At 60.3% G+C, this 24,973-nt stretch overlaps 2 protein-coding genes, 2 long non-coding RNA genes and 3 other non-coding genes across 13 annotated transcripts in view; 2 read left to right on the plus strand and 5 right to left on the minus strand.

The window, feature by feature from the left end:
* Positions 1-3,025, plus strand: part of LRRC75A (leucine rich repeat containing 75A) — a 34,418-nt gene extending 31,393 nt beyond the window's left edge. Inside the window, exons 3-4 of the mRNA XM_027131115.1 lie at positions 41-156; positions 2,139-3,025. Coding sequence (XP_026986916.1) covers positions 41-156; positions 2,139-2,658 — 636 coding nt within the window. The 3' untranslated portion in view covers positions 2,659-3,025. The remainder of the gene's footprint in view (positions 1-40; positions 157-2,138) is intronic.
* A 1,104-nt stretch (positions 3,026-4,129) lies between these two features.
* LOC113633107 (uncharacterized) lies at positions 4,130-6,493 on the minus strand. 2 transcript variants are annotated; one of them, XR_003438062.1, is made up of 4 exons: positions 5,966-6,292; positions 5,681-5,746; positions 5,198-5,267; positions 4,130-4,503 (listed from the first exon to the last, which is right to left on the minus strand). It is a non-coding gene; the product is annotated as an uncharacterized LOC113633107 (long non-coding RNA). The 2 variants fall into 2 exon arrangements; XR_003438063.1 differs by lacking the exon at positions 5,966-6,292 and adding an exon at positions 6,455-6,493 and having other exon boundaries at positions 4,136-4,503.
* Positions 4,576-4,648, minus strand: LOC113633201 (small nucleolar RNA SNORD65). The gene has a single exon (XR_003438115.1). It is a non-coding gene; the product is annotated as a small nucleolar RNA SNORD65 (small nucleolar RNA).
* On the minus strand, positions 5,348-5,418 carry LOC113633194 (small nucleolar RNA SNORD49). The gene has a single exon (XR_003438107.1). It is a non-coding gene; the product is annotated as a small nucleolar RNA SNORD49 (small nucleolar RNA).
* LOC113633195 (small nucleolar RNA SNORD49) lies at positions 5,826-5,892 on the minus strand. The gene has a single exon (XR_003438108.1). It is a non-coding gene; the product is annotated as a small nucleolar RNA SNORD49 (small nucleolar RNA).
* A 1,582-nt stretch (positions 6,494-8,075) lies between the features above and the next one.
* On the minus strand, positions 8,076-23,754 carry TRPV2 (transient receptor potential cation channel subfamily V member 2). Of its 6 annotated transcripts, none has more exons than XM_027131122.1 (15): positions 23,458-23,754; positions 21,843-22,079; positions 19,809-19,942; positions 17,711-18,004; positions 16,803-17,101; positions 15,116-15,289; positions 14,547-14,702; positions 13,908-14,003; positions 13,022-13,092; positions 12,391-12,556; positions 12,193-12,259; positions 11,774-12,099; positions 10,736-10,863; positions 9,846-9,925; positions 8,221-8,423 (listed from the first exon to the last, which is right to left on the minus strand). In XM_027131122.1, the coding sequence occupies exons 2-15, from the start codon at positions 22,040-22,042 to the stop codon at positions 8,329-8,331; spliced, it is 2,286 nt and encodes a 761-aa protein (XP_026986923.1). In that variant the 5' UTR covers positions 22,043-22,079; positions 23,458-23,754; the 3' UTR covers positions 8,221-8,328. The 6 variants fall into 6 exon arrangements, with proteins under 6 accessions (XP_026986922.1, XP_026986923.1, XP_026986917.1 ...); XM_027131116.1 differs by lacking the exon at positions 23,458-23,754 and adding an exon at positions 22,631-22,843; XM_027131121.1 differs by lacking the exons at positions 11,774-12,099; positions 23,458-23,754 and adding an exon at positions 22,631-22,847 and having other exon boundaries at positions 8,076-8,423.
* A 15-nt stretch (positions 23,755-23,769) lies between these two features.
* Positions 23,770-24,973, plus strand: part of LOC113633110 (uncharacterized) — a 21,989-nt gene continuing 20,785 nt past the window's right edge. Inside the window, exons 1-2 of the long non-coding RNA XR_003438064.1 lie at positions 23,770-24,221; positions 24,433-24,591. This is a non-coding gene — a long non-coding RNA (uncharacterized LOC113633110). The remainder of the gene's footprint in view (positions 24,222-24,432; positions 24,592-24,973) is intronic.

The raw sequence follows: 24,973 nt of genomic DNA on the forward strand, positions 1-24,973 counted from the left end.
CCTGCTCCATCCACTCAGGGACCTGTGGCTTCCTCTGCAGGAGGGCGACGCGCTGGGCGCCATGGAGAAGCTGTGCCGGCAGCTGACCTACCACCTCAGCCCCCATTCCCAGTGGAGGCGCCGCCGCGGGCTGGTGAAGAGGAAGCCACAGGCCTGGTGAGTCGCGGTCACCCGAGGCGGGTCTCCTCCACCGCCACCCAGCCGCCTCCTACAAGGGCAGCTCAAAGCCAGCTGTGCTGGGCCAGTTGTTGGGGAACAGCACTCCGTCCCGGGGCGTGGGGGGAGGGCAAGAGCTGCTTGGAGAAGGTGAAGTGAAGGGCTGGGGGCCGGGGGAAAGTGGCAGGCAGGGTGGGCATTCCAGATGGGCAGGAGCCCTGGGAGATGCTGGCGGCTGGGCCCCGCTCTGTGTGGTGGGATCTGGGGGTGCGCGCCCGTTCTGATGCTGGGGGAGGGGGACAAGAGGGGTTTCTGATCCTGGTGCCCTGAATGCGGGCACCCGCCCCACCACCTCCCTCCCCCCAGCCCTCCTGATGTCTCCCAGGGGGACCCAGACCCCAGCCTTGTCCCTGGCGTACAGCAGTGAGGACCCTCAGGGCTCGTGTGGCCTCCTGCACCCTGGGGGCAGAGGGGACACTGGGACACAGGACCTGGGAGCCAGAACAGCACCGCAGAAAGAAGCAGAGGGGAACTGCTGCAAATCACAGAGCGGAGCGGCTGGGGTCCCGAGGCTCTGGCAGGGCCCTGCTGGCGCGCAGGCTCCTCCAGGCCCCACAGACGGCAGGGGAAGGCCAGCCTCCTCGCTGAGCAGAAGAGCTCTGGGCCCCCTTCCCTTCTCCTGGACACCACCCCCCGCCCCCCAGGGCAGGAGAGGAGATGGATCCTCAAGGGCCCTTCCCTGGTGGAGGAAGTCACCAAAGGGGGTGCCAGGTGGGCTGAGGGCAGGGACCAAATGCAGGGACAGGGCAGTTCTGTCTGCTTGTGCGCTAGTTCTGGAGGAGGGAAATGCAGGAGGGTACGCTCTGCTGGGACCCAGGGGCCTCCTGTCTCCCCGGCACACAGGGCGCTCAGTCCATTCTTCGTTCCGAAGCCTTACTCTGCTCGGACGCCTCCCCGTCCCGCTGACTGAAACCCACTCAGGCCCAAGTGATGGTCCCCCGCCCGCCCCCGCCCACACACTGGCCTTCCTGCTGGTTCACAGACACGCTGAGCTCTACCAGCCTCAGGGCCTTTGCACTTGTGTTCCCTGCGCTGGGACTCTTACCGAGCTCTTCCCTTGGCCTGTTTTTTCTCCTAAGAGGCCGACAAGGAAGCCCAAGCTGTGATCCCAGGGCTGCTGATGGTAACAGGTGCTGCGCCCCCTCTAACTCCCTGTCCTTCCCAGGGTTGGAGCCTCGGGGCTCGCCTGGGGTATCTGGAAGCTGGGAGATCTGGGCCCCCGAGCAAGGGAGCGGGTGAGAAAAAAGAGCAAGGGGTGGCGGGCGGTAGGGAGTGGAAGGGGGTGGACAGCAGCCCACACCAGGCTCGGGCCCCTGCGCCCTCACCCGCCTGCCGTCCCGAGGGCCCCCCAAGGACCCTCTGTCTGGTGGAGAAGATGGTCTTGAAGCAGGGGCTTCCGAGATCTGTGGCACTCGTGGGGGAGCAGGGAGCTCAGCCGTTCGCCGCCCTCCTGCACAGGGCGCCGTTCTGACTGCGTTTATTATTTCACATGACAACCCTGTGGTACCCAGTTGGCTTCATTTCTCAGGCAAATAACAGAGGCGCAGAGGTTAAGGAACTAACTAAAGGTCGCATGAGGGACGAAGCCCGCCTGCCGCAACTAAAGATCCTGCGTGCCGCAACTAAGACCCGGTGCAGCCAAAATAAAAAATAAAAAAAAAAAAAAAAAGGAAGGAAGGAAGGAGTCCAGTGCAGACCCCGGCGTTGGCCCCAGAATGTCCCCTTAGTCACTGCAGAAACACTTGGGCCTTGCCCTGTGATCCCCAGGCTCTGCCCGCTGGGCAGCCAGGCTGAGATGTGGGCAGTGCAAGGGGACCGGGGCCCCTGGTCTCTGCCCCGCGGGCAGAGGGCTGAGCGGAGGCTGCCTCCGGAGAAAAGCCTGCCCCACCCGCTTGAACCCTGCTGTCTCGTCTCCCCTTCAGCCTCAAGGCAGTCCTGGCCGGGAGCCCTCCGGACAACACGGTGGACCTGTCTGGCATCCCGCTGACCCCCCGTGACCTGGAGCGGGTGACCGGCTACCTGCAGCGCTGCGGGGAGCAGGTGGATAGCGTGGAGCTGGGCTTCACGGGCCTCACGGACGACATGGCCCTACAGCTGCTGCCCGCACTGAGCACGCTGCCCCGGCTGACCACACTGGCCCTCAACGGCAACCGGCTGACGCGGGCCCTGCTGCGCGACCTCACCGACGCCCTGAAGGACCCCAGTAAGTTCCCCAGCGTCACGTGGATCGACCTGGGCAACAACGTGGACATCTTTTCACTGCCCCAGCCCTTCCTGCTCAGCCTGCGCAAGCGCTCCCCCAAGCAGGGTCACCTGCCCACCATCCTGGAGCTGGGCGAGGGCCCGGGCAGTGGGGACGAGGCCCGGGACGAGACTGTGGGCCAGGAGGACCCTGGAGGGGACCAGGAGGCCAGGGAGACTACAGGTGCATCTCAGACGTGACAGGGAGGTGGGGGCCTCTCCAGGGAGTCCTGCTGGGGTAGGATGGCTGAGGCAGGGCGGGCGTTCCCAGCGGGGTAGCGGGCCACCATCCAGAATGGGCCTGGCAGCACCTCCCCCCGACCCAGGAAGCCAGATGGTAGCATCTAGGAAAGGACTGTAATTCCTCTCTGGTCCTCTCCATCACCCCCTCGTCAATCCACATCTGCCTTTTGGCTCCTCAGCAGTCATCCCTGGCTCAAGAGGAACCAACCCTCAGCTTCCCAACTTGTGGGTGCCGTGTAGGGGCTGGGGATGCTGGAGGCTTGAGTTGATGTGAGCGGTCAGAGCTTTCCCCCCCAGAAAAGGAAGTGTAGTGGGGGCTCTGCATCTAACCCGGGATTTTCCAGTCCTGAATTAGATATCCAGATGCTGGATGTGCCCCTGATCAAGGCAGGTCGGAATCTCAGCTCCTGGCTGACGGTTGGGGTGGGGACTGGCTGCTGGAGACCCCAGGAGCCTCATCCCCATCTGGACTGAGGGGGGTCTGCCTCTTCCTTGTGGCGCCCAGGCTCCTTGGGAGCAACTTCCCGGCCTCAGCCTCCATTTTCAAGGCTCACCCTTCAGCCCAACCTCAGAGGCCACGGGACCAGCCACCCCCATACCCTTCAATATTAGGACATCCTAGAAGTCTGGGGCACAGTGCATGCCACTCAGAAACCGCACAGCATCTCCACCTAGTGGAACTCCACATGCGTCGGTGTTCCTAGGGTACAGGCCAGAGTGAGCCTTGCTTCCTTTCATAAGGACCCTTTTCCCATAAAATCCCTCCCCATGGAGTCCCCAAAGTAATCCTTGCTACTTTGAGCACATTCCCGAAAACCCAGGACCACAAAGCAAGACAACTGGGAGAAGGGGAAAAAAATAAACCGGAGGTTCCCAAGGGGAGAAAGCCAAGGTTTTCACCCTACCTTCCCCTTACCCAAGGCCTACGGGTTAAAAAGTCATCCCTTTCAGGCACAATTAGCAAGTCCAGGGAGATTGGGAACCAATCATTCTTGAGCTAGAGAAAATCATTCTGGGTGCCCAGTGTTGGTGAACCAGACAGAGCCCCTCGGGCAAACAGCAGAGGGCTAGGGAAGCACAGCCTGACATGCCTCCAGCCTCAGGCCAGGTACGTCGGAAGGTGGCAAGATGGGGGTGGGTGAAGAGCCAGACAGTGGGACCTTGCCTGCTGCTGTCTGGGCAGGTGTGGGGTAGGGCTTCAGGAGCTACAGGGAGGCTATGCAAAAGGGCAGACAGAGCCCAGAGGGGCAGGGACTGGACTCACATGTTACAGATGCCTTAAATGCTTTGCGATTTTTGCCCCAAGTCTCAAGAGGGAAGAACAGCTTAGACCTACCTAAAGGGAAGGTGACAAGTACTAATACCTGGACCGCTAATATTTGTCAGCAGTGATCAAACTGGACTTTTTCTTCAAATACACATTTGTAAGAACCAATACCAAAGACCATACTTTTATTACATTGTTGATGGTTAACTGCATGGAGATACAAATTTCAGGAAGTTTCCAGTTCAAAAACCTCAGGCGCTCACCCAAGAACACACTTATACAATATTTAAAAGTACAAAAGCTCCTTTTGGTTAAGGGACGATACAAGAAACCTCATGAACTTAGTGACACCAGAAATGCCAGTCCACGCGGTCCCAGAAAGTCCATTTCTTGGCTCTCATTGGTAAGAATGTCCCTCTGATACTGAGCACAAGGTGTTTCTACACCAAATGCGGGAGGCCCAGGTTTTCAGGGCCCAAGCTGATGGCTGCCCTTGTTCCTTTGGACTTCAAATTCTGCCCCTGCCGCAGCACAGCCTGCAAGGAAATTAAGTATCAGTTAATCTTACTTTATACTCTAAGAACAGTCATTCACAGCCTAAAAGATATCTTCAGAAAACCGTAGGTTCACCACCACACAATCTGCCGGTAATTCCAGCTTTTTTAGGTGATTTCATCATTTGATATCCTTTTCTGCAAATCCATTTCAACAAAACTAGCTGCTTATCCATTCTACCGTGGGGGTGGTCATTGTGTAGACCAGACCTTACATCTTCTTGGGCTGGGGTACTGCTGCCACTGCCGCCCGCTTTAGAACTCTGCTGTGCAGATCCCACTCTTCGGTGCTCAAAGCTTGGCGGGATGAATGAGGCACCCACGGACAGACAGCAGATGCCAAAAGGAACTGGAGGCAGTTCCCATCGTCTTAACCTCCGTTCAAGTCACGTTATCGCAAACAGACCCAAGGCTGTCCATCTCAGAGCAGATAAGCAGTTTGCTCAGGACTGTACAGCCACGACATCAAAAGGAACTCCTGGGCTCACTCTGCCGTCTGGTCCAGACATCACGAACCGAAATCATTCTCAGATATTTTCTCAATAATGCTCAAGGGCTGCACCACCACAAAGTATTAGGTCAGCCGGACCTGTATCCGGTCCAGCAGAAACTTCACATGAATCAACAGCTAGGCCTCCTCAACCACGAACTTCTCCAGAGCCCAAAGCTAGCTTACCTCGGAGCAGGCCGATGCTCGGGCTCCCATACGGTGATCACGCGCTGGCCACCCTTCACTAGCTTGCAACCTGGGTGAAGACAGATTATGGGTCACAGTCCAGCCCAACTTACTCCTGGGCACCAGCTACTGGTGAGGACGCGTGACTGCAGTCAGCCAGGAACTGGTTTCGTCAGTTATCGCTTCTGACGGCACTTCCTATTAGTGATTTCATCAGAGCAGCCAAGCATCTCACCACAGTACCGCCCCCAGAGACCTGGGCTTCGGCTAAAACCGCCGTAAGGCATCCGTTTCTCAATACAGATGCGGCTTAGACATAACTAGGGGCCGCAACCTCCTAACCGTTGCAGTTATGCAACGAGGCAGCGCATAATTACGTCAAATGCATGAAAGCGACAACAGGGATAAGACACCAGGCAGTTATCAGTGCATTTAAGGTTGCAAGACCGACACGGCTAAGTTACAATACGTATTAATCCTTACCCAGACTGGCTCTTAACCTCGGGTTGGGATGCTGCTCCCGTCTCCAAAAGCGAGTGTGTCTACCCTCTGAAACAAAGATTAGGGCGTGCATTAGGGCAGACTCGGGCAGCTACAGTAACGTAAAGCATCAGGTGTCAGCGACTGCGGTCGGATGGGCTTAGAAATCGTCAGTCCTCGCGTCTGAGGGCACTTGCTACGGAATCATCAGGATAGCCGAACAAGCCTCCCTTGCGGCCTCACTACGAACGTCGCTCCGCGCCCTAGGGTGCAGGCAGCCCCGCTTACCTAGTTCTCTCGGGGGGTGCTCACTCCCGGCGGCGAGCCCGGGGTCAGGGGTCCCGAGACGGCGGCTGCCCGGCCGGACGAAGACGCACGCGGTCCTCGGGCCTCGGTCCCCAAACTCGGACACAAGGCCACGGCGCCCGCCCTGAGGCCCGCGTGGACGCAGCCGCCCGCCGCCCTCCAGTTAGGCTCCCCGAGGACATCGTTCGAAAAATCAGAAAAGTTCTGGGGCTTCCCTGGTGGCGCAGTGGTTGAGAGTCCGCCTGCCGATGCGGGGGACGCGGGTTCGTGCCCCGGTCCGGGAAGATCCCACATGCCGCGGAGCGGCTGGGCCCGTGAGCCATGGCCGCTGAGCCTGTGCGTCCGGAGCCTGTGCTCCGCAACGGGAGAGGCCACAGCGGTGAGAGGCCCGCGTACCGCAAAAAAAAAAGAAAAAGAAAAGCTCTGGCTCTCTCGCCTTTGCTGCCCGCGGACTGGCCTAGACGAACTCACCACCAGCCGCCCGACACCTACGCTGGAAAGGCCCAACAACAGCCGTCCCAGCCTCTTAAGCAGTCGGAACATTCCACCCCTCACAGAAGGGAGGGGGATTATGGCAAAAGACTCAACGGAACTTCCAGCCCGTTTAATGGTGCAGGCGCCGCCCCCGGACTCCCCCCTCCTGCAGAGCCCATGGTCTCTTCCGAGGCCGTGGAATTCTGGGTCACAGGGGCAAAGCGAGCCCCAGCGCGCGTGCGCAGGTCCAGTGCGCGCCAGCCGTTTGGGGACTTTCCCGCCGCTCCGCCGCCCCTCCGCCCCTCCGCCCCTCTGCCGGGTGGTCCCGAGCGAAGAGTCCGCCGTCGTGAGCTTCCGGTTGCTCCTCTGGAAGGTGGAGCGACGGAGGCCCCAGACGGCGGTTCTGCGCATCACGTGCGATCACGCCCTTGAAACCCTGCAGAGCCTGGGCGCGCGGCAAGTGTGCACACACCGTAGCTGCTTCTGGCCCTGGGGGGCGGTGCCGTCTGCTCTCCCTGCACGAGCCTCTCCAGCCCCCTACGCTCCGACCCCCCTCCTCAGTCTCCTTCCTCCGTCCCCTCTCCCTCGGGACTCCTCCAGCTGTGCTCCGTCTCACCAGCGGCGAAACCTCCCTCCGTCCCAGCGTGGGAACGGGCTCGGCTCTTGCCACTTAAAAAACATTCAACCCGTGCACGCGCGTCTTACGAACACACATTACCCTAAGGGTGAAAACTGGAAAAGCGGTAGTGAGACATAGGTTTTTGAGCTGGTTTTAGAAATAAGCGTAGCATTTTAATGGAGGGAGGGGAGGCTTCTAGGGAGAGCCAAGCCTAGGAGTCAGACACACACGAGGTCCACCATCCTGCGCGAAGGATATACTGCAGGTGCCAAGGAGAGCAGGAGGCGTCTGCAAAACCGCGCGGAGGGCTGGGGGGTGCCAGCTAGGACCCCCGTGGGCGCCGGGAGCCTCTCAAGCCTTCAGAGACGGGGGTAACTTGTTGCCCTTGTGTCTCAGGAAGGTCCCTCAGGCTTGGAAGGGTGGGAACTGCGCAGGAAGCCAGCGGGGAGAGGAGGCAATAATCCACAGCCTGAACTAAGTAAGCCCAGGAGCGCAAAGGCTTTGAGAGACGTCCTGGGGTGGCTTTAAGGGGCGTCTGGAGGCTGTGGGAGAGGAAGGACAGGCTGCTGTGCTTGCTGGTGTCCACCACCTCGCGTCTGCGGTGACAGCAGGCACAGCGCCTCGGCTAGCTGCCTGCACCCCGAAGAGGGCAGCTGGGGGGCGGTAGGTGAGGGTCCCTGTGCTCAGGAGAGGGCGGGAGCAGCCCGGCCCCAGACACAGATGTGAGCTCACAGAGACATGCAGACGCCGACCAGCTCAGGGGCCCAGTACCTTTTTATTTTTTTTAATTCTTTTTAATTTTATTTTTGGCTGCGTTGGTCTTTGTTACAGTGCGCGGGCTTTTCTCTAGTTGCATTGAGCGGGGGCTACTCTTCGTTGCGGTGCGTGGACTTCTCACTGCGGTGAGCTTCTCTTGTTGCAGAGCACGGGCTCTAGGCACGCGGGCTTCAATAGTTGCGGCACGTGGGCTCTAGAGACCGTTGTGGTGCTCGGTCTTAGTTGCTCCGCGGCATGTGGCGTCTTCCCGGACCAGGGCTCGAACCCGTGTCCCCTGCATTGGCAGGCGGATTCTTAACCACTGCGCCACCAGAGAAGTCCTGGGGCCCAGTACCTTTACTCAAATAATGTTTCCAGGAGAGTTAGCCACAAGAAATTACTTATTTATTTTTGCCACCAAAGTCTCTTGAGGTCCCAGAGCCAGTAGGTGGGGCTGGAAACATTCCGTGCTCTGTCCTCCCGGCCCCCTGCTGCATCAGTGGGACTCAAGGAGCTGGAGGGGCACATGGTCTTCCTCCACGGCACTGTCCTGGCTGGATTGGGAGGCCAGGGCTGGGTTCTTCAGGGCGCCTGTGAATGGGATGAAGGGAGTGTCCCCAGGACGCAGGCACCAGGGAAACAGGAGGGAGCCACGGCCATGAAACCACATCATGCCAGGGGACAGCAGCCTCGGGGTCCCCAGCAGTCCCTCTCCTGCCTCCCTGCTTCTGCAAGCATCTCTTGAACCCCTGCCAGGTGCCAGTCAGGGACCTCCTCCCAGGAGCTGAAAGCCCCTGCAGGTGACAGGCCTTTGTGTTAGAAACCAGAACAGCCGATGATGTGCTGAGGAGCCAGAGGGAGGGGAGCGTCAGGTGCTCAGACGAGAGAGGAGACCCCCCACGGCCCCCCGCCACCGGTGGGGAAGGTGGAGAAGGGACGCCCGGAAGGATGGAAGGGCACCTACAGAGACACGAGCCCGGGAAAAGAAGGGACGTGAGCACTGTGGAGGGACCGGCCGGCACATGGAGGGAGGTGCGGGGAGGGGGCTGGACAACGGCTCTGGGCCTTGACCCCGGGGGGAGGGGTGCGGCCTGCCAGGGAGTGGGAGGCGGTGTGTGGTGCGGCTGTGTGTAGTTTTCGTCTACGTACGAGGGATTGGAGTAGGACGAGCCTGGACTTAAAGCCTTGTCTGGGGTCCGGGTGCCAGCTGAGCAGCCCCCGCGTGGTGCAGACGTGGGAGAGGTGAGGCTCAGGGCAGAGGGGCCGGCGGCGGGACCGCAGCCACCGGAGGCCCCAGGACACTCAGCACCAGGGGGAGGGGGAGAGACCCGCAAGGCCCCCCGCCTGGCCAGGAGGGTGGGGCCGACTACAAGGCTGTTCCTGTTGGGGGCGTCCAGCTGGAGGCGGCGCGGGCGGGTGGGACAGGGAGTCGGCGCGGCGCGGGGCAAGATGAGGGACAAGGGGGCTTTCCGAGTCTTGCAGGGATGGGACGGCAGGACTCGGAGGAAGGGCGACACAGAGACAGGTGCGCAGGAAAGCTGTCGCTTCGCGAGGGCCGCGGTCAGGGACCCAGGAGCCCGGGCGGCCGGAGGAGACTCCACGCACGTACAGGGTCTCGGGTGGCCACGGCAAGTGGAGGGGTGGGAAAGAGCACGAGAAAGGAGAGGAGGGGGGACGAAGCCTTGAGGTGGGTGCCTGCCGGCCGTGGAGGGGGACGAAGGAGTCGGGGTGGAGGGGGCCAGCGCCACCCTAGAATGGAGGGGACGCGGGCCTGATGGGGACAAAGGCGGATGAAGTGGCCTCTCAGCGGTGTGGCGGCAGCGAGGCTGGCCTGTCGGGGCGGAGCCACGGGGCTGGGGGGCCTCCCTAACTTGTCCCCCTGCTGGCGGAGGAGGGAGGGGAGGGTGCCCAAGAGCCGGTTTCCCAGGCGACGGGGGGGGGGGGGGGGGAGCGCCGCTTTAAGGGGCAAACCCTTTACACGCACACACACACACACACTCCACAGCTACTCACCAGGGCCGCCTGGCCCCGAGGGCTCCTCACGCACCGTGGGCAGCGTCTGCTCCCACGCAGCCCAGTTCACCTCCTCTACCCTGCGGGCCACAGGGCAGCTGTGAGGCTCCAGGAGGCCGAGGCCGCAGCGTGCTCTGCCCCAGGAGAGGGGCCCCCAGGGCTGTGAGGAGGACGGGGCTTCTCTCCGCAGGACACTGGGCCACCCAGCAGCCCCCCGCGAGCCCCGTCCTCTCGGCTCTCAGACTGCCGCCCCGGCCAGGCGCCCACCGCGGGGAACAGGCGTCTGTCCCCTCTGGCTGTTCACGGCGACCTGGGTTGCCCCCAGCATCCAGAGAGGAGTTTAGATCAGCTGGATCTGTGTGTTCCCAGGTTCCGGGGCCCTTTCGCGGCTACTCTACGTGGCTAAGACCCGCCGCCCTTGCTTGGCTGCTACCTCAGGAAAGTGTGTTGCTGGCCGAGCACTTGTCACCAGGTTCCCGCCCCCATGGGAGCGTCTGCTCTGCGTGGAGGGGTTTGTAGCCTCCGTGGTCAGGACGGGGGCGTTGGGAGGACAGAGCAGACCAGCCAGGGCAAGCTTAGCATGCTCTAACCCGAGGATGCCTCTGGCTTCTTGGCCTCCTCACTGTGCCCCATTTCAGGCCAGAAGGAGTCGGTCAGGGATCACTGGGGAGGGACCTCCAGTTTCAGTCAGTGGGACAGGAAGGTGACCAGACAGGAAGAGCAGGCAGTGGAGGCCGGGCCTATGAGATCCAGCATCGCTGACCTCGCCTGTCCAGGGCAGAGTCCCCTGGCGCTCCGAGGCCCTGCCTTTCCCACCAGACCTGACTCCTAGCCGCTGTCGCCTGGTTTTCAGCAAGGTCCCCAGGCCACCCCCCAGCCTCTCCACTCACCTGAAGCACCAGCGCTCGTCGGGGAGACCGTCCGGCCTGGTGCCAACTGTCAGTCTCACCCCTGCCCGCTGCTTCTTCCTCCTGCACCACCAGTAGCCGTTCTCCATCTCCAGGACAGAGATGGCTTTCTGGGGACAAAGGATACATCAGACAGAGTAGCCAGCACTTTACAGTAGAACTCTGCATCTGCTAAGTGCATGGATTTGAGTCCAGCCCCGAGGTTTGATTACGTATGTGGTGTCAGGCCCTGTATCCCTCTGAGTCTCTTTCCCACTTACAGACTGAGGCCAATATGCCTTGGGTGGTTGCTGGGAAGTCGGCATGTGACGAGCGCCCTACAGTTCCTTGCAATTGCAACGTTACAGGTTCTAGAATTCCACCAGGTATGGAACGTCACATGTGCCTGCTGCTATCACACAAGCGAGCTGGGGGCGGGGGGCAGGCACAGAACTTTGCAGGTGAGGGGCTTGCCCAAGGTCAACGGTGAATTGGTCACACAGTCCAGCCCCCGCGGGCGAGGTTCTCCCTGCACCAACTGCCTAGGCCCACCCCCGACCCTCCCCAGTCAAGAAGCAGCTCTTGCTTCCACGGCAGGCAGGTGCCACATGAGCTCCCAGCTACCCGAGCCCCTGCTCCCAAAGCTCCTGCAGCCTGGGCCAGCTCCAGGATCGCGCATCCCGCCTGCCTCGTCCACCAAGCCTGCCCCACAGAACAAGCGACGAAGGGGGCTATATGAGGGCGGGGTCTCCGTCTCGTTCTCCGCCGGGTCTTTAGAGCCTAGAACTGTGCCTAGCCCTGCACTAGGCTCTCAGGAAGCACTTAATACTAATGATGACGGTGGCTAACACGCTGAGCACCTACTGTGTGCCAGGCACCGCCCTCAGCCCTTACTGCAGCCTCACGTCAGCCCTGCGCAGGAAGGAGTGGCCGAGGGAGGCCCCGAGAGGGCCGGACCCACTCGGGGACCCAGCTCAGTGGGTTCTGCGCACTCCTGCCGGGCCTGTAACGCTGGAGGGGACGGGGCACCTCGCCGGGCACCTGCAGCTTCCAGATGCTCCAGCTGTCACTGGCGACGCTGCTGACGGTCTCGCTCATGAGGGCGACGAGCATGTTGAGCAGCAGGACGTAGGTGAGCAGCACGTGGGTCAGAAGCAGCAGCAGCGCCACCCCACGGAAGCGCAGCTGGGCCTGGACGGCCAGCTCGCCCATGCCGATGGTGAACTTGAACAGCTCCAAGGAGGCGTCCAGGACGCCCTCGTACGGGGCCGTGCTGCCCTCCGCGTCCCCCTTTCCCGCCACCTCCGTGGTGTTGGAGCCCGCAGGGGCCCCGGGGTCCCAGGCCTCCCGGCTCAGGCTCACCAGTGCTGAGGAGATAGGCAGGGGGTCCTCAGCCTGGGGAGACCAGCGGGCCGCCTCGAGGGGGCGCAAGGAGTGGGTGGGGGACGGGGGGCCTTTACCTACAGCGAAGCCGAAAAGGAAGACCAAGTAGACCAGGAGGAAGCGGAGCAGGTCCCGCAGGATGACCTAGAAGGCACGAGCCGGTGGGGGGTTCAGCCTGGGGGAGGCACCTGCCTGCCGGGCCCACAAGGAACCCCCTGGGGTGCGGTGTCCAGCCCTGCCCGGTCTGGCTGCACGGGGCCACCCCTGCCTCTCACCTTCTGGATCATGACACTGTAGATGCCCGTGTGCTGCAGGCCGCGCGTGTAGTACAGCAAGTTCAGCCAGCCCAGCGCCAGCGAGCACACGAGCAGGGGCAGGTACCACTCGATGGCCAGGAAGCACAGCACCTGGGACAGCACGGTGAGCAGCGCCTGGACCAGGCTGCGTGGAGGCAGGGCGGGGTCAGCTCGCGGGCCTCCTGTGGCCAGCGCTGACCCCCGCTGCCGCTGCCTCCGCGGCCTCAGAGATGAGAAGTTCCGCCTCTGTCTGGGACTGGATCCAAGCATCCTGACCTCCACCTTGGGCAAGGCATTCAACCCCCGTGGGCCTCAGTTCCCTCCCCCGTACAACGGGGGTAACAGTAACAACGCCCGGCTCGGAGAGTGTCGGCGAGGATTCAGGGAGACACGCGTGTAAAGACTTCAGGCGCCACTGGTGCGGAGCGAGGGCTCGGTCGATGTGACTACCATGCTCAGGGCCCGGACCGGACAGCAGCCCGACTCCGGGGTCTGGCCTGTGAGCTGCTCCCAGCCTCCTGCAGCTCCCTGGCCCAGGGTCCTCACCCCCAAAGCCCTCCTGGTGCCCTCTCCCAGGCAGGAGACAGGGGAGGAGCGAGGCCACACGTACAAGAGGATTTCAAAGTAGCTGTCCATGAACGAGATCCAGATGAACAGACGGCGCCTCCAGAAGTACCACAGCTGCGGGGGAAGGAGGAGGACAGGCCGTGACACCTGCTCTCCAGGCCACAAGCAGCCCCGCTGCCCTCAGGGCCGCCGGCCGGCCTGCTTGTAAAAGTCTCGCCAGGACCACCTCAGAGGCTCGGGTGGCAGCTTTGAATTTTTGGGGTGCTCGTGAGTCCTGCTGGTAGCTGAGAAAGTTTGGACCCTGTTTCCAAAAAGTGCAGAGACCCAGACAATGCCAGGGGCCTGCTGTCTCCCTGTGGGTCCAGGTGGAGGGCTCACACTCTGCGTGGTGAAAGAGGCTCCTTTCCCTCCCCCGCCCTGGCCTCACAGGGACCACCGGCTGCTCCAGCCAACCTGGCCTCAGTGCCTAAGTCCTGCCCACCCTCCAAGACTCACTCCAAGAGTCTCAGTGCCACGGCCCAGCCTGTCTCCTGCAAGCTGGCAGCATCTTGCCCTGAAGAGGCCGTGCTGGAGGCACTGGGCTGAGTTCCCCCTGCCGCCACCCTTCTGTGCTCCCCAAGTGAGGAATGAGCCAGGGACCTGGGGTCAGGGGCTTCCAGCTCCATTCCCAGGGGAGCAGAGCCGGCACTGCCAAGGAGTCATAGGAGATATCTGCTGCCCCATGGGCACCCCAGAAAGCACAGCAGGGAGGGTACCCAGCCCAAAAGGCAAGGCCAGAACCCTCGGCCCTCAGCTGCCCTGAGGCTGGCCAGGATGGGACCAGGTGTGGGATTCAGCTTCCCGTACATGGAGGGACTGTCGTGAACTCACTCTCAGGCTGCTTGTAGCAGAATTCCAGGTTTGGGGTGGGGGATGGGAGGAACCCTCACCTGGCCCATGAGGATGTTGGCCCCCACAAGCAGCATCAGGATGTGGCCCAGCAGCAGCATGGAGTTCCCAGCAGTTCCTTCCAGCGGGAGGAAGTCCTGCACAAAGACACACTCGGGTCGGGCCTGGGGTCCCCCCCAGCAGCTCCCCGCTGAGAGCGAGGCTGGGGGCCCATTGCTCGTGAGAGCTGTGGGGAGGCCCCCCGAGCAGCAGAGCAAACATGGGCTCTGGAGCCAGACTCCCTGGGTTCAGATCCCAACTCCACCACTCACAGCCTGTGTGACCCTGGGTGAGTTCCTTAAACTCTCTGTGCCTTCCTTCCCTCAACTGTAAACTGGCGATGATAAGAGTTCATCATCTCAGAGGGTTGTTGTGAAATTAATTAAATGCGTTAACACACGTCGTCAGTCACTTGAATACTTTCTCACGTGTGCTGCACACTCAGTGAGTAGCAGTATTGTCGTTGTTACTACTATGTTGTTACTTCCGTATCATGACCAGCTGTGTAAGCGCCGTGGGCAGGCCACCAAGCGGTCCGGCCTCCGGTCAGCATTTGCAGGACGGGGTTGTAATCCCTGCCCCATCTTCTGCCAGGATTGTTTCCAGGAGGCCTCCCCAGGATGTGCCCCTCCCTGCCTTGCCTTGTCCAGGGCAGGCTGGTGGTAGGTGACAGCGGTGAAGATGGACATGTAGGTCAAGTAACACAGGAAGTTGAAGAGGAACCTGGGGATGAGCAGATTCCACTTCGCCTGCAGCAGTTTGTTCAGCGGCTCCAAAACCACCATTCGGTGCCGGTGCTGGGATGGGAAGGCGGGAGCCAGAGGTGCATTCAGCAAGTACACGTGGAGGCACCGGGGAGAGCGGGAAGGGTGCGGAGCCCCGAGCGACCCCTCCCCGCCGGCCACCACCCCACCCTCGTGGCTGTGGAGTGACAAGTCCAGAGCAGGTGCTGGTCAACAGAGAGGCCCCCAGTGGTAGCCACCGGGACCCCGGTGTGACCCCTGTGTCGGGTGGGACCGGCCTGTGTGGAGCGAGCGTGTGCCCGGCGGCCGGGTGCGCCCGGCGGCCGGGTGCACACGTGCGGCCACACCCCGACTGTTCGGTTAAAGGGCAGGGGCGGCCCTGTGGGCAGCCCCGAACTGTGGACCTTGCAGGGAGCTCTGCCAGGCCCCCTACGCACACTCCCGCCCCTGGGGTGAAGCAGGCTCACCGGGCTTTGGCAATGAAAGGCGATGATCTCCAGCACTGAGTTCTCCTCCCAGCTGTCCACAGAGGCCAGGTCATACAGCGACACCCGCACAGGCCCGTAGGACCACTCCGTGAACTTGCGGGAAAGGGACTGGCACGGCCCCGGGAACTCCCGCTGCAGGATGTGTCTGAGAATCTACAGGGCAGGCACGTGAGCTTGGCGTGCACAGAGCTGCTCACCGCCCAGACACGCGTACATGCCCTGCACCCACGGGTCCTTGCGCATATGAACTCTTGCACAGGTCCACGCACACTCAGCCACCATGTAGACACTCCCACCCACCCGCCTTTGCCAGCCTGCCTCTTCCTTCCGCACTCCTGCCCCAATGCCTCTTTCCTGGACACTCATATGGCCGAGGGACCCCCAATCCAAGGGTCCTTAAGGCCCCATGAGATCAGAGGCTACCAGTTACACACGTGTGTGCACGTTTGTGGCCAGAGTCTAGAGCTTTCAACAGACTAGAAGCCACCCCTAGCCCGGACAGCTCCAGAAGCAATTTGGTCTTACAAATGAGGAATGGTGGGGAGGCTTCCCAGATGGGGCAGCGGCTTCCATAGGCCACACAGCCATGCCTCTAGATGGCAAAGAGAGGTACCCACACCCCAGGGACCTTGGAGGGCAGGAAAAAAACATAAAACTTCCGCTTATGTTTATTTTTATCTTAACCTTTAAAAATACCTGTGTTCTAAGCATTGGGCCCTGTGTCGGCTGTGTGGGTTGTAAGCTCCCCTAATAATAAGGATCAGACAACAGGAAAGTCTTTTGGGAAAAAAGTAAAGCTGGATCATGCTTTTCTTTTTTTTCCTTTTTTGCCGAGCGGCTCTTAGTTCCCCAACCAGGGATTGAACCCAGGCCCTCGGCAATGAAAGCAAAGAGTCCTAACCATCGGAACACTAGGGAAGTCCCTCGTGCTTACTCTTTATAAGAGTAACCTATAACTTTCAGATAAATCAAAGTTTTAGGCATTCAAAATCAAACTGCAAAAGAAAAGTCTGGAAGCAAATATGGATAGGGAATATACACACTCACGTGCACACCTACACATGCACACACACACACACAGTTTTAAAACCTTGTAGAAGGAATTAAGCTATAGCAAAACCAAAGAAAAGATAACACTTGGATACGTAAAAATGTAAAAATTCTGTGTCGCAAAAAATGCCACAAAAATTTTTTTAATGTTGAACTGGGAGAAAAATTTGCAACTGTTATAGTAAACAAAATGATGATAGCGTTCGTTATCAAGAACACTTAGCCATCAATACGAAGAAAACCTGAGAGCTAAGAACATGACAAGACTGTCTCCTAATCAAGAAACCCAAGTGACTTAAAAAATCCCTGGGAGTTCCCTGATGGTCCAGTGTTTAGGACGTGGTGCTTTCACTGCCGTGACCTGGGTTGAATCCCTGATCAGGGAGCTGAGATCCTGTAAGCTGCGCAGCCAAAAGAAAATAAATAAATAAAATAAAATTCCTGTTTAAAAATGTAATATATTCATTCTGTAGCTCACATATAATTTATCAGTAAACACACACACAGGAGAGGTGCATGCTGAAACTGTTCTGAGCTAGATACCACCCCAGGCTCTTCCTGCAGAAATCCCGGGTTGAGTCCTGCTGCTTCCTGGAAAGCGGGGCTGGCCACTCACCTCAATTTTGCCCTCCTTGGCGGCCAGCTTCAGGGGCGTGAGGCCCTGCAGGTTGGGGATGTCCTCGAGCCGCACCGTGGGGCAGAGGCGGGCCCCCGCCTGGAGCAGCCCATCGTACATGCGGGTCACCATTTCCGTGTTCTCGGCCGAGTCGTCTGCGATCATCACCAAGGCGTGCAGGGCCGTGTTGCCCAGCGAGTCGGCGGCCTGCAGGCTGGCGGGCTGGTGCGGGTTCTCCAGGAGGTAGTTCACCACGTCCCACTGCTTGGTGCACGCGGCCAGGGAGAGGGGCATCTCGCCTGGGGGCCGAGGGGACAGCTTGGGCCTTGGGCCTCCCAGCATCCACCCGCCTGCTTCTCACCCTCCCTGGACCTCCTTGAGGTGGGTCAGGCGCCCACAGGAGAGGATGCGCACAGCCTCGGGGTCCCAGGCCCACCCAGGCCAGTGCAGTAAGCGGAGAAGGCCCCGGGCCCTGCATCCTCCTAGGAGCCTCAGTCAAGGTGGCTCTGTCCAGCTCTGACCCAAGGGAGAGGGGCCCAAAGCTCTTCACCATCTAAGGGAGCAGAACGGGAGCCTGCCAACCAGGGTTCCCGCCCCCTGCCTCTTTCTCTTTGCTTTGCCGGGGCCTAGACACCCCTTTCTTCAGGCCCCATCTGGTCTAGTCTCCTCTCACACCAGTTCTACGCCCCCGTTCCCCTGCCCTGGTCTGAGCTCATGTGTGGTGAGCTTCCTTGGCCAGACAAGGATAAAACACCTCTTAAGACAAACTGCTTTTGCAGGCGGCCTAGCTGTTAGAAGCATGAGCCTCAGGGTCAGACAGATCTGGGTTTAAGGGTCACATTAACCCTGTGACCTTGGGCAAGGCCTTACCCCCTCTGCAGCTCAATTTATCCAAGAAGGCTCCTCACCGAAGTAGAAGCAGGTCTCTTGGCTTTTCTTCTGGAAGAACTGGCCACAGGCCCGGGCATGCACGTCAGCCCCATTCTCCACCAGGAGCTTCACACACGGCAGGCTCCTCTTCTCGATGGCGATGTGCAGGGCGCTGTGGCCTCGGTAGTACTCATCTGTGCACTGGGCGTTGACCAGAGGCCGAGGATTGCCCAAGTCCCGGTCAATCTGCAGCAGCGGCTCAATGCAGGCGTTGGTCCCGTCCCGAAGGTTCAGCACGGCCTTCATCAGGCATGTCTTCCCTGTGGAGCCCTCTGTGGGAGGAGGGGGGGGGCACCGTGGTGCTCAGGCCACCCACCCACCTGTACAGTGAGCCCATGCCCCAAAGTACCCCGGCTGGCTGGAGGGAGCTAAGACTCCAGCCAACAGGTGTTAGAATACCAACAGGTATGACTACAGTTTCTGCCCTAGAAATTAAGTTTCTAAGACAGAGTTCGTCATGTGTGCAACACTATCTACACGAGAACATTTGGAGCAGTATTTCTTTTTTTTAATTTTTAAATTTATGGCTGCATTGGGTCTTCGTTGCACACGGGCTTTCTCTAGTTGCAGTGAGCGGGGGCTACTCTTCGTTGTGGTGCACGGGCTTCTCGTCGCGGTGGTTTCTCTTATTGCGGAGCACGGGCTCTAGGAGCACAGGCTTCAGTAGTTGTGGCTCGCGGGCTCTAGAGCGCAGGCTCAGTAGTTGTGGCGCATGGGCTTAGTTGCTCCGCGGCACGTGGGATCTTCCCGGACCAGGGCTCGAACCCATGTCCCTGCATTGGCAGGTGGATTCTTAACCACTGCGCCACCAGGGAAGCCCTGGAGCAGTATTTCTTAAGTGGCTCTACCACTTAATGACTCTGTCTCTTCTGGGCAAGTCACTTGGCCTCCTGTTTATTTATTTATATCTTTGGCTGCACTGGGGCTTCGCTGCTGCGCACCGGCTTTCTCTAGTTGTGGTGAGCGGGGGCTACTCTTTGTTGTGGTGTGTGGACTTCTCATTGCGGAGCATGGGCTCTAGGCGTGCAGGCTTCAGTAGTTGTGGCATGCGGGCTCAGTAGTTGTGGCGTGCGGGCTCAGTAGTTGTGGCTCATGGGCTCTAGAGCACAGGCTCAGTAGTTGTGGCCCACTGGACCAGGGATTGAACCCGTGTCCCCTGCATTGGCAGGCAGATTCTTAACCACTGCACCACCAGGAAAGCCCCTTGGCCTCTCTTAACCTCAGTTTTCCTCACTGTAAAATGGGACCCTTCAGGGTTATTGTAAGGATCACATGGAATTATATACAAAATTCTTAGCCCACAGAGGGCCTGGCACACAGTGTGTTGAGGCTGAAAACTACACACAACCTAAATGGCCACCAGTAAGGGGTTAGTTAAGTAAATTGTGGTAAATGTACAGGATGGGAAACTCTGCAGGTTGTTACAGTGACTGAGTTAGAGGCCTGTGTACTGAAATGGACTAAGCTGGGGGAGAGCCCATTACAAGCACATCATTATGTATTTACATCAATGGCATGACCCCATTTATGTAAATATATGCCTAATGTATTTAAACAGTTTGAAAGTATGTACCCCAAATCATTATCAGGGGTCCAGGATGACAGACTGTTTTTATCCTCAGCTTTATACATTTCATTACTATTTGAACCTTCTAGAAGGCACACATGTTCTTTTCCTAATCAGATATCCCCAAACAATACAGATATTTAGATTTGGGGCAAAGAATGCTCTGAGATGGATAAAGTGTAAGGTACGTGTATTAGATCTCAGTGATGCTGTTACTGAAAGAGAGAGAGAGACAGGGGAAGGCTGCATTGAGGAAGGCCGTGAACATCCATCCATTCGGCCACTGAAGCGGCTGAGGGCGGCAGACGCAGGCTGGGAGCCGGTGGGGTGAGTGGAAGAGGGAGCGGGCTGTCCTCGCTCTGTCAGCAGGGCCCCTGCAGTCATCCTGGCAGGAGGGCTGCTAGAACTCCGCCCCTGCTCGCCCCTCAGTTCCTGACTGGGGCCAACACCCAGCGGCAGCCTGGTCTCAGCACAGCACACGGCGGCTCTGGCCCGAGCAGCAGGCCTACCTGTGTACTCCGAGTCCGTGAGGTACTTGCTGGTCCGGCGCAGGTACTCTGGTAGCCCCACCAGATCCTCGGGGACCCCCCGGGCCACCACGCTGAAGAGCCGGTCACGGTCGAAGCGGTTTGGGTCTGGTTGGCTGTGGGGGGATGTGGTTTGTGACTGACGCTGCAGGAGAGCCCTGGGCCCCCAGAAAGTCCTGCTTCCCAGGGAGCCTTTTCTGGGGCCCAGGAGCCCCTTTTGAGAGCCTCTAGGCACCCAGGCAGACCAAGGAGACCGCAAGTGCTCAGACCCCCGGAGCAGGGGCCTGTCTGGGGCACCGGACCACGCGTCCTGACTGCAGGCGTCTCCTGTCACTCGCCAGGCGCCCCGCTGCTCGCAACAGCCTCATTATCCATTTCAGCACAGGAGCTCGTCATGGCTCTTGAGCTGGGCTCTGGGGCAGGGCGGGGCTACCGGAGGTGCCCGCAGACTGTTGGGGGCCGTACATGCCGCTGGCCTCAACAAGAAAATCAAGAAAAGCCCCACGTCCTCTCCGAAACCATCTATGGACGAACAGTGGAGTACCTGCCCCTTTGGCCCTCACTTCTGCCCTGCGTGAGTAATCTCTATTTTCTCCATCAGACAAACAAGGAGGTAGAGTAACTTTCCCAAAGTCACACGGTGCAGAGCTCACGGGGTGTGGGATGCTGGCTGTTCAACTAACTCTAGACCCCGACTCCCAACCCCAGAGAGACTCCAGGCTGGACAGACGGAGGTTTCTCAGAGACGTGGGGTCCAGAGCGGACACCAGACACTCACAGAATCTTCCTGAGAAGCCACACCTCCGGGAAAGGCCCCAGGAGGTGCTGGTAGCCCTTCTGAATCCAGCGTGTGTGGGCATCCCCGCCTGGGCTCGCCCCTGGGGCTCCTGGTACCACGACCAGCAGAAAGGAAGGGACAAGAAAGGGGGGATTCTTTGATGCTTTGGGGACCCTCAGGTCTGCCATGGAATGGATTAACCAAGAAAGGGCTGGGGGCTCTGATGAGTGGGACTATTGGGATCAGTCGTGTTTTAAGCCATGATCCAGCAGACCACGCGGCCACGACGTGACCAATAGGTCACTGCAGCTGACTGGTGAGTCCCGTGGGCAGTCCGGCGGGGGGAAGTGGCTATTTGGACAAAGCACTTCCTGTCACAGGGAGGCATCACGGTCCTGGTATAGGGAGGCCCCACGGGAGCACAGATTGAAGCACCAAAGGGCATCGAGGGGCCGGTTCTGCCTCGGGCAGCCTCTCCCCGTTCCCAGAAGCTTTGCAAGCATCCTCTCCTGACCTGGTCTGAACCTGACCTCGGTCCTGCAGCACAAACAGGACAGGCAGCTCTGCGCTGGGAGGCCGAGGCTGGGGGCTGAGTCCCAGGCATGAGCAGGGAGGGCGGGGCTTCCCTGGCAGAGTGCTGCCTGGCCCACGCAGGTTCCCCAGCCTCGCATGTCAGACCTCACAGTGCGGGGATCCAGGTGCACCCTTCCCCCACACCCACAGGACCGGAGGTGGCGCTCCCGCGAGAGTGGCTCCCACAGTCTGAATTAGAAGACATCACGGGAAAGTCACAGTGAAGGTGGCTCTGAGCAGAAGGCCACCGTCCTCAATCCCCAGAGTCCACGACCCCAGGGCAACAGGTCCAGCCTTGGAGCAGAGCCCGGGAACACCTGGGACATTTCCAGATGTCCTTGATTCTCTTGGACTGGAGCGTGGATCTTGCTAGCACCCCCCGCAGGGACTGTGGCTGGGAAGGGGACGTGCCAGGAGGGGAATGTATGTCCCTACAAGAAGAACACAACCCCAGGAGACAGAAGGCCAAGAGTGGGGAAGGTTCTGGAAGGAGCAGCCCCAGAGAGCAGAGCAGGGTTCAGCCTGTCGGGCCCAGGAGCCATCAGAGCCAGACCCAGGACCCCCAAGGCTGTGGCACAGGGGCACTGGGGCTGGGCTAGGCCACCCAGTCTGACTCTGCTGGAGGTGAGGCCCCCGGGCTCCCCCCGCCCCGCTTGCTGCCTCACCTGGCACCTGCCCTCTTTCGGAAGCTGAGGTTCACTTTGATCTGAGGCGAGAAGTTCCGGTCCTCGCCCTGGAATGGTGACTCCATGGGGGGTGGCCCGGCACCGCCGCCCAGTTTTCCTTTGTCCACCTGGGCACCATCTTCTTGGCCTCCATCTGACGTCTCGAGCCTGAAAGCGGGCGGGCTGGAGGGCGAGGACATCCTAAGGGGAGGAGGCTGCTCCTTCCGGCTGGAACCTCTGTGGGGACAGAGATGTCAGAGGCATCTGCTTCTCCCAGCAGGAGTGGGGGCAGGAGGGCTGGCTGAGGCCCAGGCCCAGAGAGGTTTAGAAGCTGGGTACAAGCAGACCAGCCGCCAGCCGGGAGCTCGGCCCGGCAGGAGCGGGGAGGGGAGCAGGAGGGAGGGCCAGGATCTGCTGGAGGAACAGGGGCCACAGCTGTCCCTGACCTTCCCTCTGGGACTTCCTGATCCCTGAGAGGCCACAGGCCCTGGTCCGAAAACATCTTGCCCAGTGGCCAATATTTACATCAAAAAAAAAAAATGCAGATTTGGGTGGGGCAGGTCGCTCAACCTCCCACACAGGGGGTGTGGGGTGCTCTGGGGAAACTGTTGGAAACCCCCTGGCCTATCAAACCCCTCATTTTGCTGCCAGGAGGACCAGGGCTCAGAAAGGGGAAGTGACTCTCCCAAGGTCCCAAGCTGCTGGCAGAGCCTAGTCTGAAACCACCGCGGCCTACCGTGAGGTTCCTCTGCAGTTCTCAAAACCTTTCAGGGCCCATCTATACTTGCAGTTTCTGAGGAGTGCCACCTCGGTGTGCCTTAGGGTCTCTAGGGGCTTCACAGCAGGAGGGAGACGCCTCGCTGGTGCCCAAGCCCCCCTCGCCCAGCAGCTCCCCGTTAGGCCCGGCCCGAGGCCAGGCTGGGGAGCTCAGCTCACCCTCCCGGGAGAGCTGAAACCACAGCCGCCAGCGCTCGCCAGGGCGCGGCCCCAGGGCGGGGAGGGGGAAGCCCCGGGGGGGCCCCCCCAGTGGATGGGCAGAAAGAAGGAAAATGAGTCCAGAGCTGGGGAGGGGGGAGACAGCGGGGCTGGCAGGGAGGAGAAGGGGCAGGGAGCGGAGCAGAGCTTGGGGACGGGAAGCGGAGGGTGGGAGGGTCAGGGCCTGGACCATCTTCGGCGCAGCTTCAGCCCCGGGGGGGGCGGGGGGCCGGCGGGGGGCATCTTCCCACAGCAGCAGGAGATGCCAGGGCCTGTCGACTGCCTCATCATGCAGTTTCGACCTCGCGTCTTTCTGCCCACCCTGGGGCGTCCTTCCCGGGCCACACGCCATTCAGCCTGGCTGATGTCCCCAGCCCCTCACCATTCTGCCTCCCAGCCCTGCTCCCAAGTCTCCGCAGCAACAGCTGTCTGCCCAGCCGCTGCACCACCGGACCCCCCATCCTCCCGGCCGGGGAGGAAGGATCTGGTAGGCCAGGTGGAGAAGAGAGCCGGAGCCCCTCGAAGACCCTGGCTCAGGGCTGGGGGAGCAAGGCGCCCACCCAGGCTTCCCGGCCGCCACCCTTCACCGTCAGGATTCGGGGCCCGGGCCCCTGGGAAGCCCGCATCATCCCTGACTCACCGGCTCGGCGGAGGCTGCGCGCGGCGCGTCCGGGCGGGCGGCGGAGCTGCCGAGGAAGTGCGTAGGGGGCGCGGAGTGGCTGGGAGCCCCGCGAGCCAGCTGGGTCCGTCGGCGTTCCGCACGCTCAGCCCACCCGGCCCGCGCGCCTGGCCGCAGCGGGGTCAGCTCTCCCGCGGCAGGACCCGCTGGCCGGGAGACTGACCCTCCGGACCATGGGCCACACCCTCTCTGGGGAGACACGCCCCTCCTCCCACCCGCCCCCACCCCACTGCCTGCCGCTGAGGCCCCCAGATGCGGGGGGGCAGTCTGAGGCAACCCTTGGGTGCGGGGCCCTGCCTCGGGGGGAGCTGGCGTGTCGCATGGGGCGGGGAGGGGACTCACCCCACTGCACGGACATCCGCCCCTCCCCTTTCCCACCACTTGCCCCCCAGCGGCCATGTGGCTCAGCCTGGCAACTCGTGGACCCGTCGCAGGGCAGGGAGAGCTGATGTGGACGCCCCCCGGAGAGGAGAGACTCAGCCCAGCACCTCCCCCTGGAAATGCACCCCGCCCACCCGACCTTCCGGGGCCTTCCCCCAGCCCCCCAGGTCCCCAGCCAGGGGCCCTGACGGCCGCTGCCTCCCTTCCCTGAGCTAAAGGCGCTTCCAGCACCAGCCAGCAGGGGCGGACAGGAGGCCGACTTTGGCTTCGAAATTAGACCTCCCTTCCAGACCAGCCCTGGTCCAGACTCAGCGCTGGGACTTGGGGACGCAGCCACCATCCAAGTAAGTATCCAGCCCTAGGTCACCTCCCTCTCCCTCACTCCTAAAATCCAAGCCGTCAGGATCCCCACACCCGGCAAACCTACCAATTTGTCTCTATCTCTGCCTGATCCAAGCAACTATCATCCCTGCCGGGGAGACCACAGCTGCCTTCAAGCTGGTCTCCCTGCTTCACTCCTGTCCCCAACACCCCCATAATCGATTCTCCTTACAGCAACGAGAGTGATCTTTCAAAACTGAAAACCAGATCACCTAACTCCCCTCCCCCCAGCTGGTGGCTTCCCTCGACACTTGGAGTAAAAGGCAAAGTCCATACCAAGCCGGTGCAGTCTGGATGCCCTTCTCCACACTCCACCTTCATCTCAGATTGAAGGTACACACTACACTCCAGTGTAAACACCTGTGCTGTCCAATGTAAGTTCACCAGCCACAGTGGCTATTTAAATTTAAGTCAGTTACAATAAAATTAAATCAAACATTCAGTTCTACAGTCACATTAGCCACATTTCAAATGCTCATAGTCACATGTGGTTAGTGGCTGCCACGTTGGATAGCACAGAGATAGAACTGTTCCATCATAGCAGAGAATTCTATTGCACAGCCCTGCTCTAGACATTCTGAACACATTTCCGTCTCTCCAGATGCCATGCTCTCTTCTGTTGCCTCCAAGCCTCCAAGACTTTGCACAAGCTGTTGCAACTGCCAGGAACACACACACACACACACACACACACACACACACACACACACACACA

This window comes from Aethalodelphis obliquidens, unplaced genomic scaffold (assembly GCF_003676395.1).
Source record: "Aethalodelphis obliquidens isolate GAN/ISIS:26980383/991018 unplaced genomic scaffold, ASM367639v1 scaffold38, whole genome shotgun sequence".
Classification (NCBI taxonomy): Eukaryota; Metazoa; Chordata; class Mammalia; order Artiodactyla; family Delphinidae; genus Aethalodelphis; species Aethalodelphis obliquidens.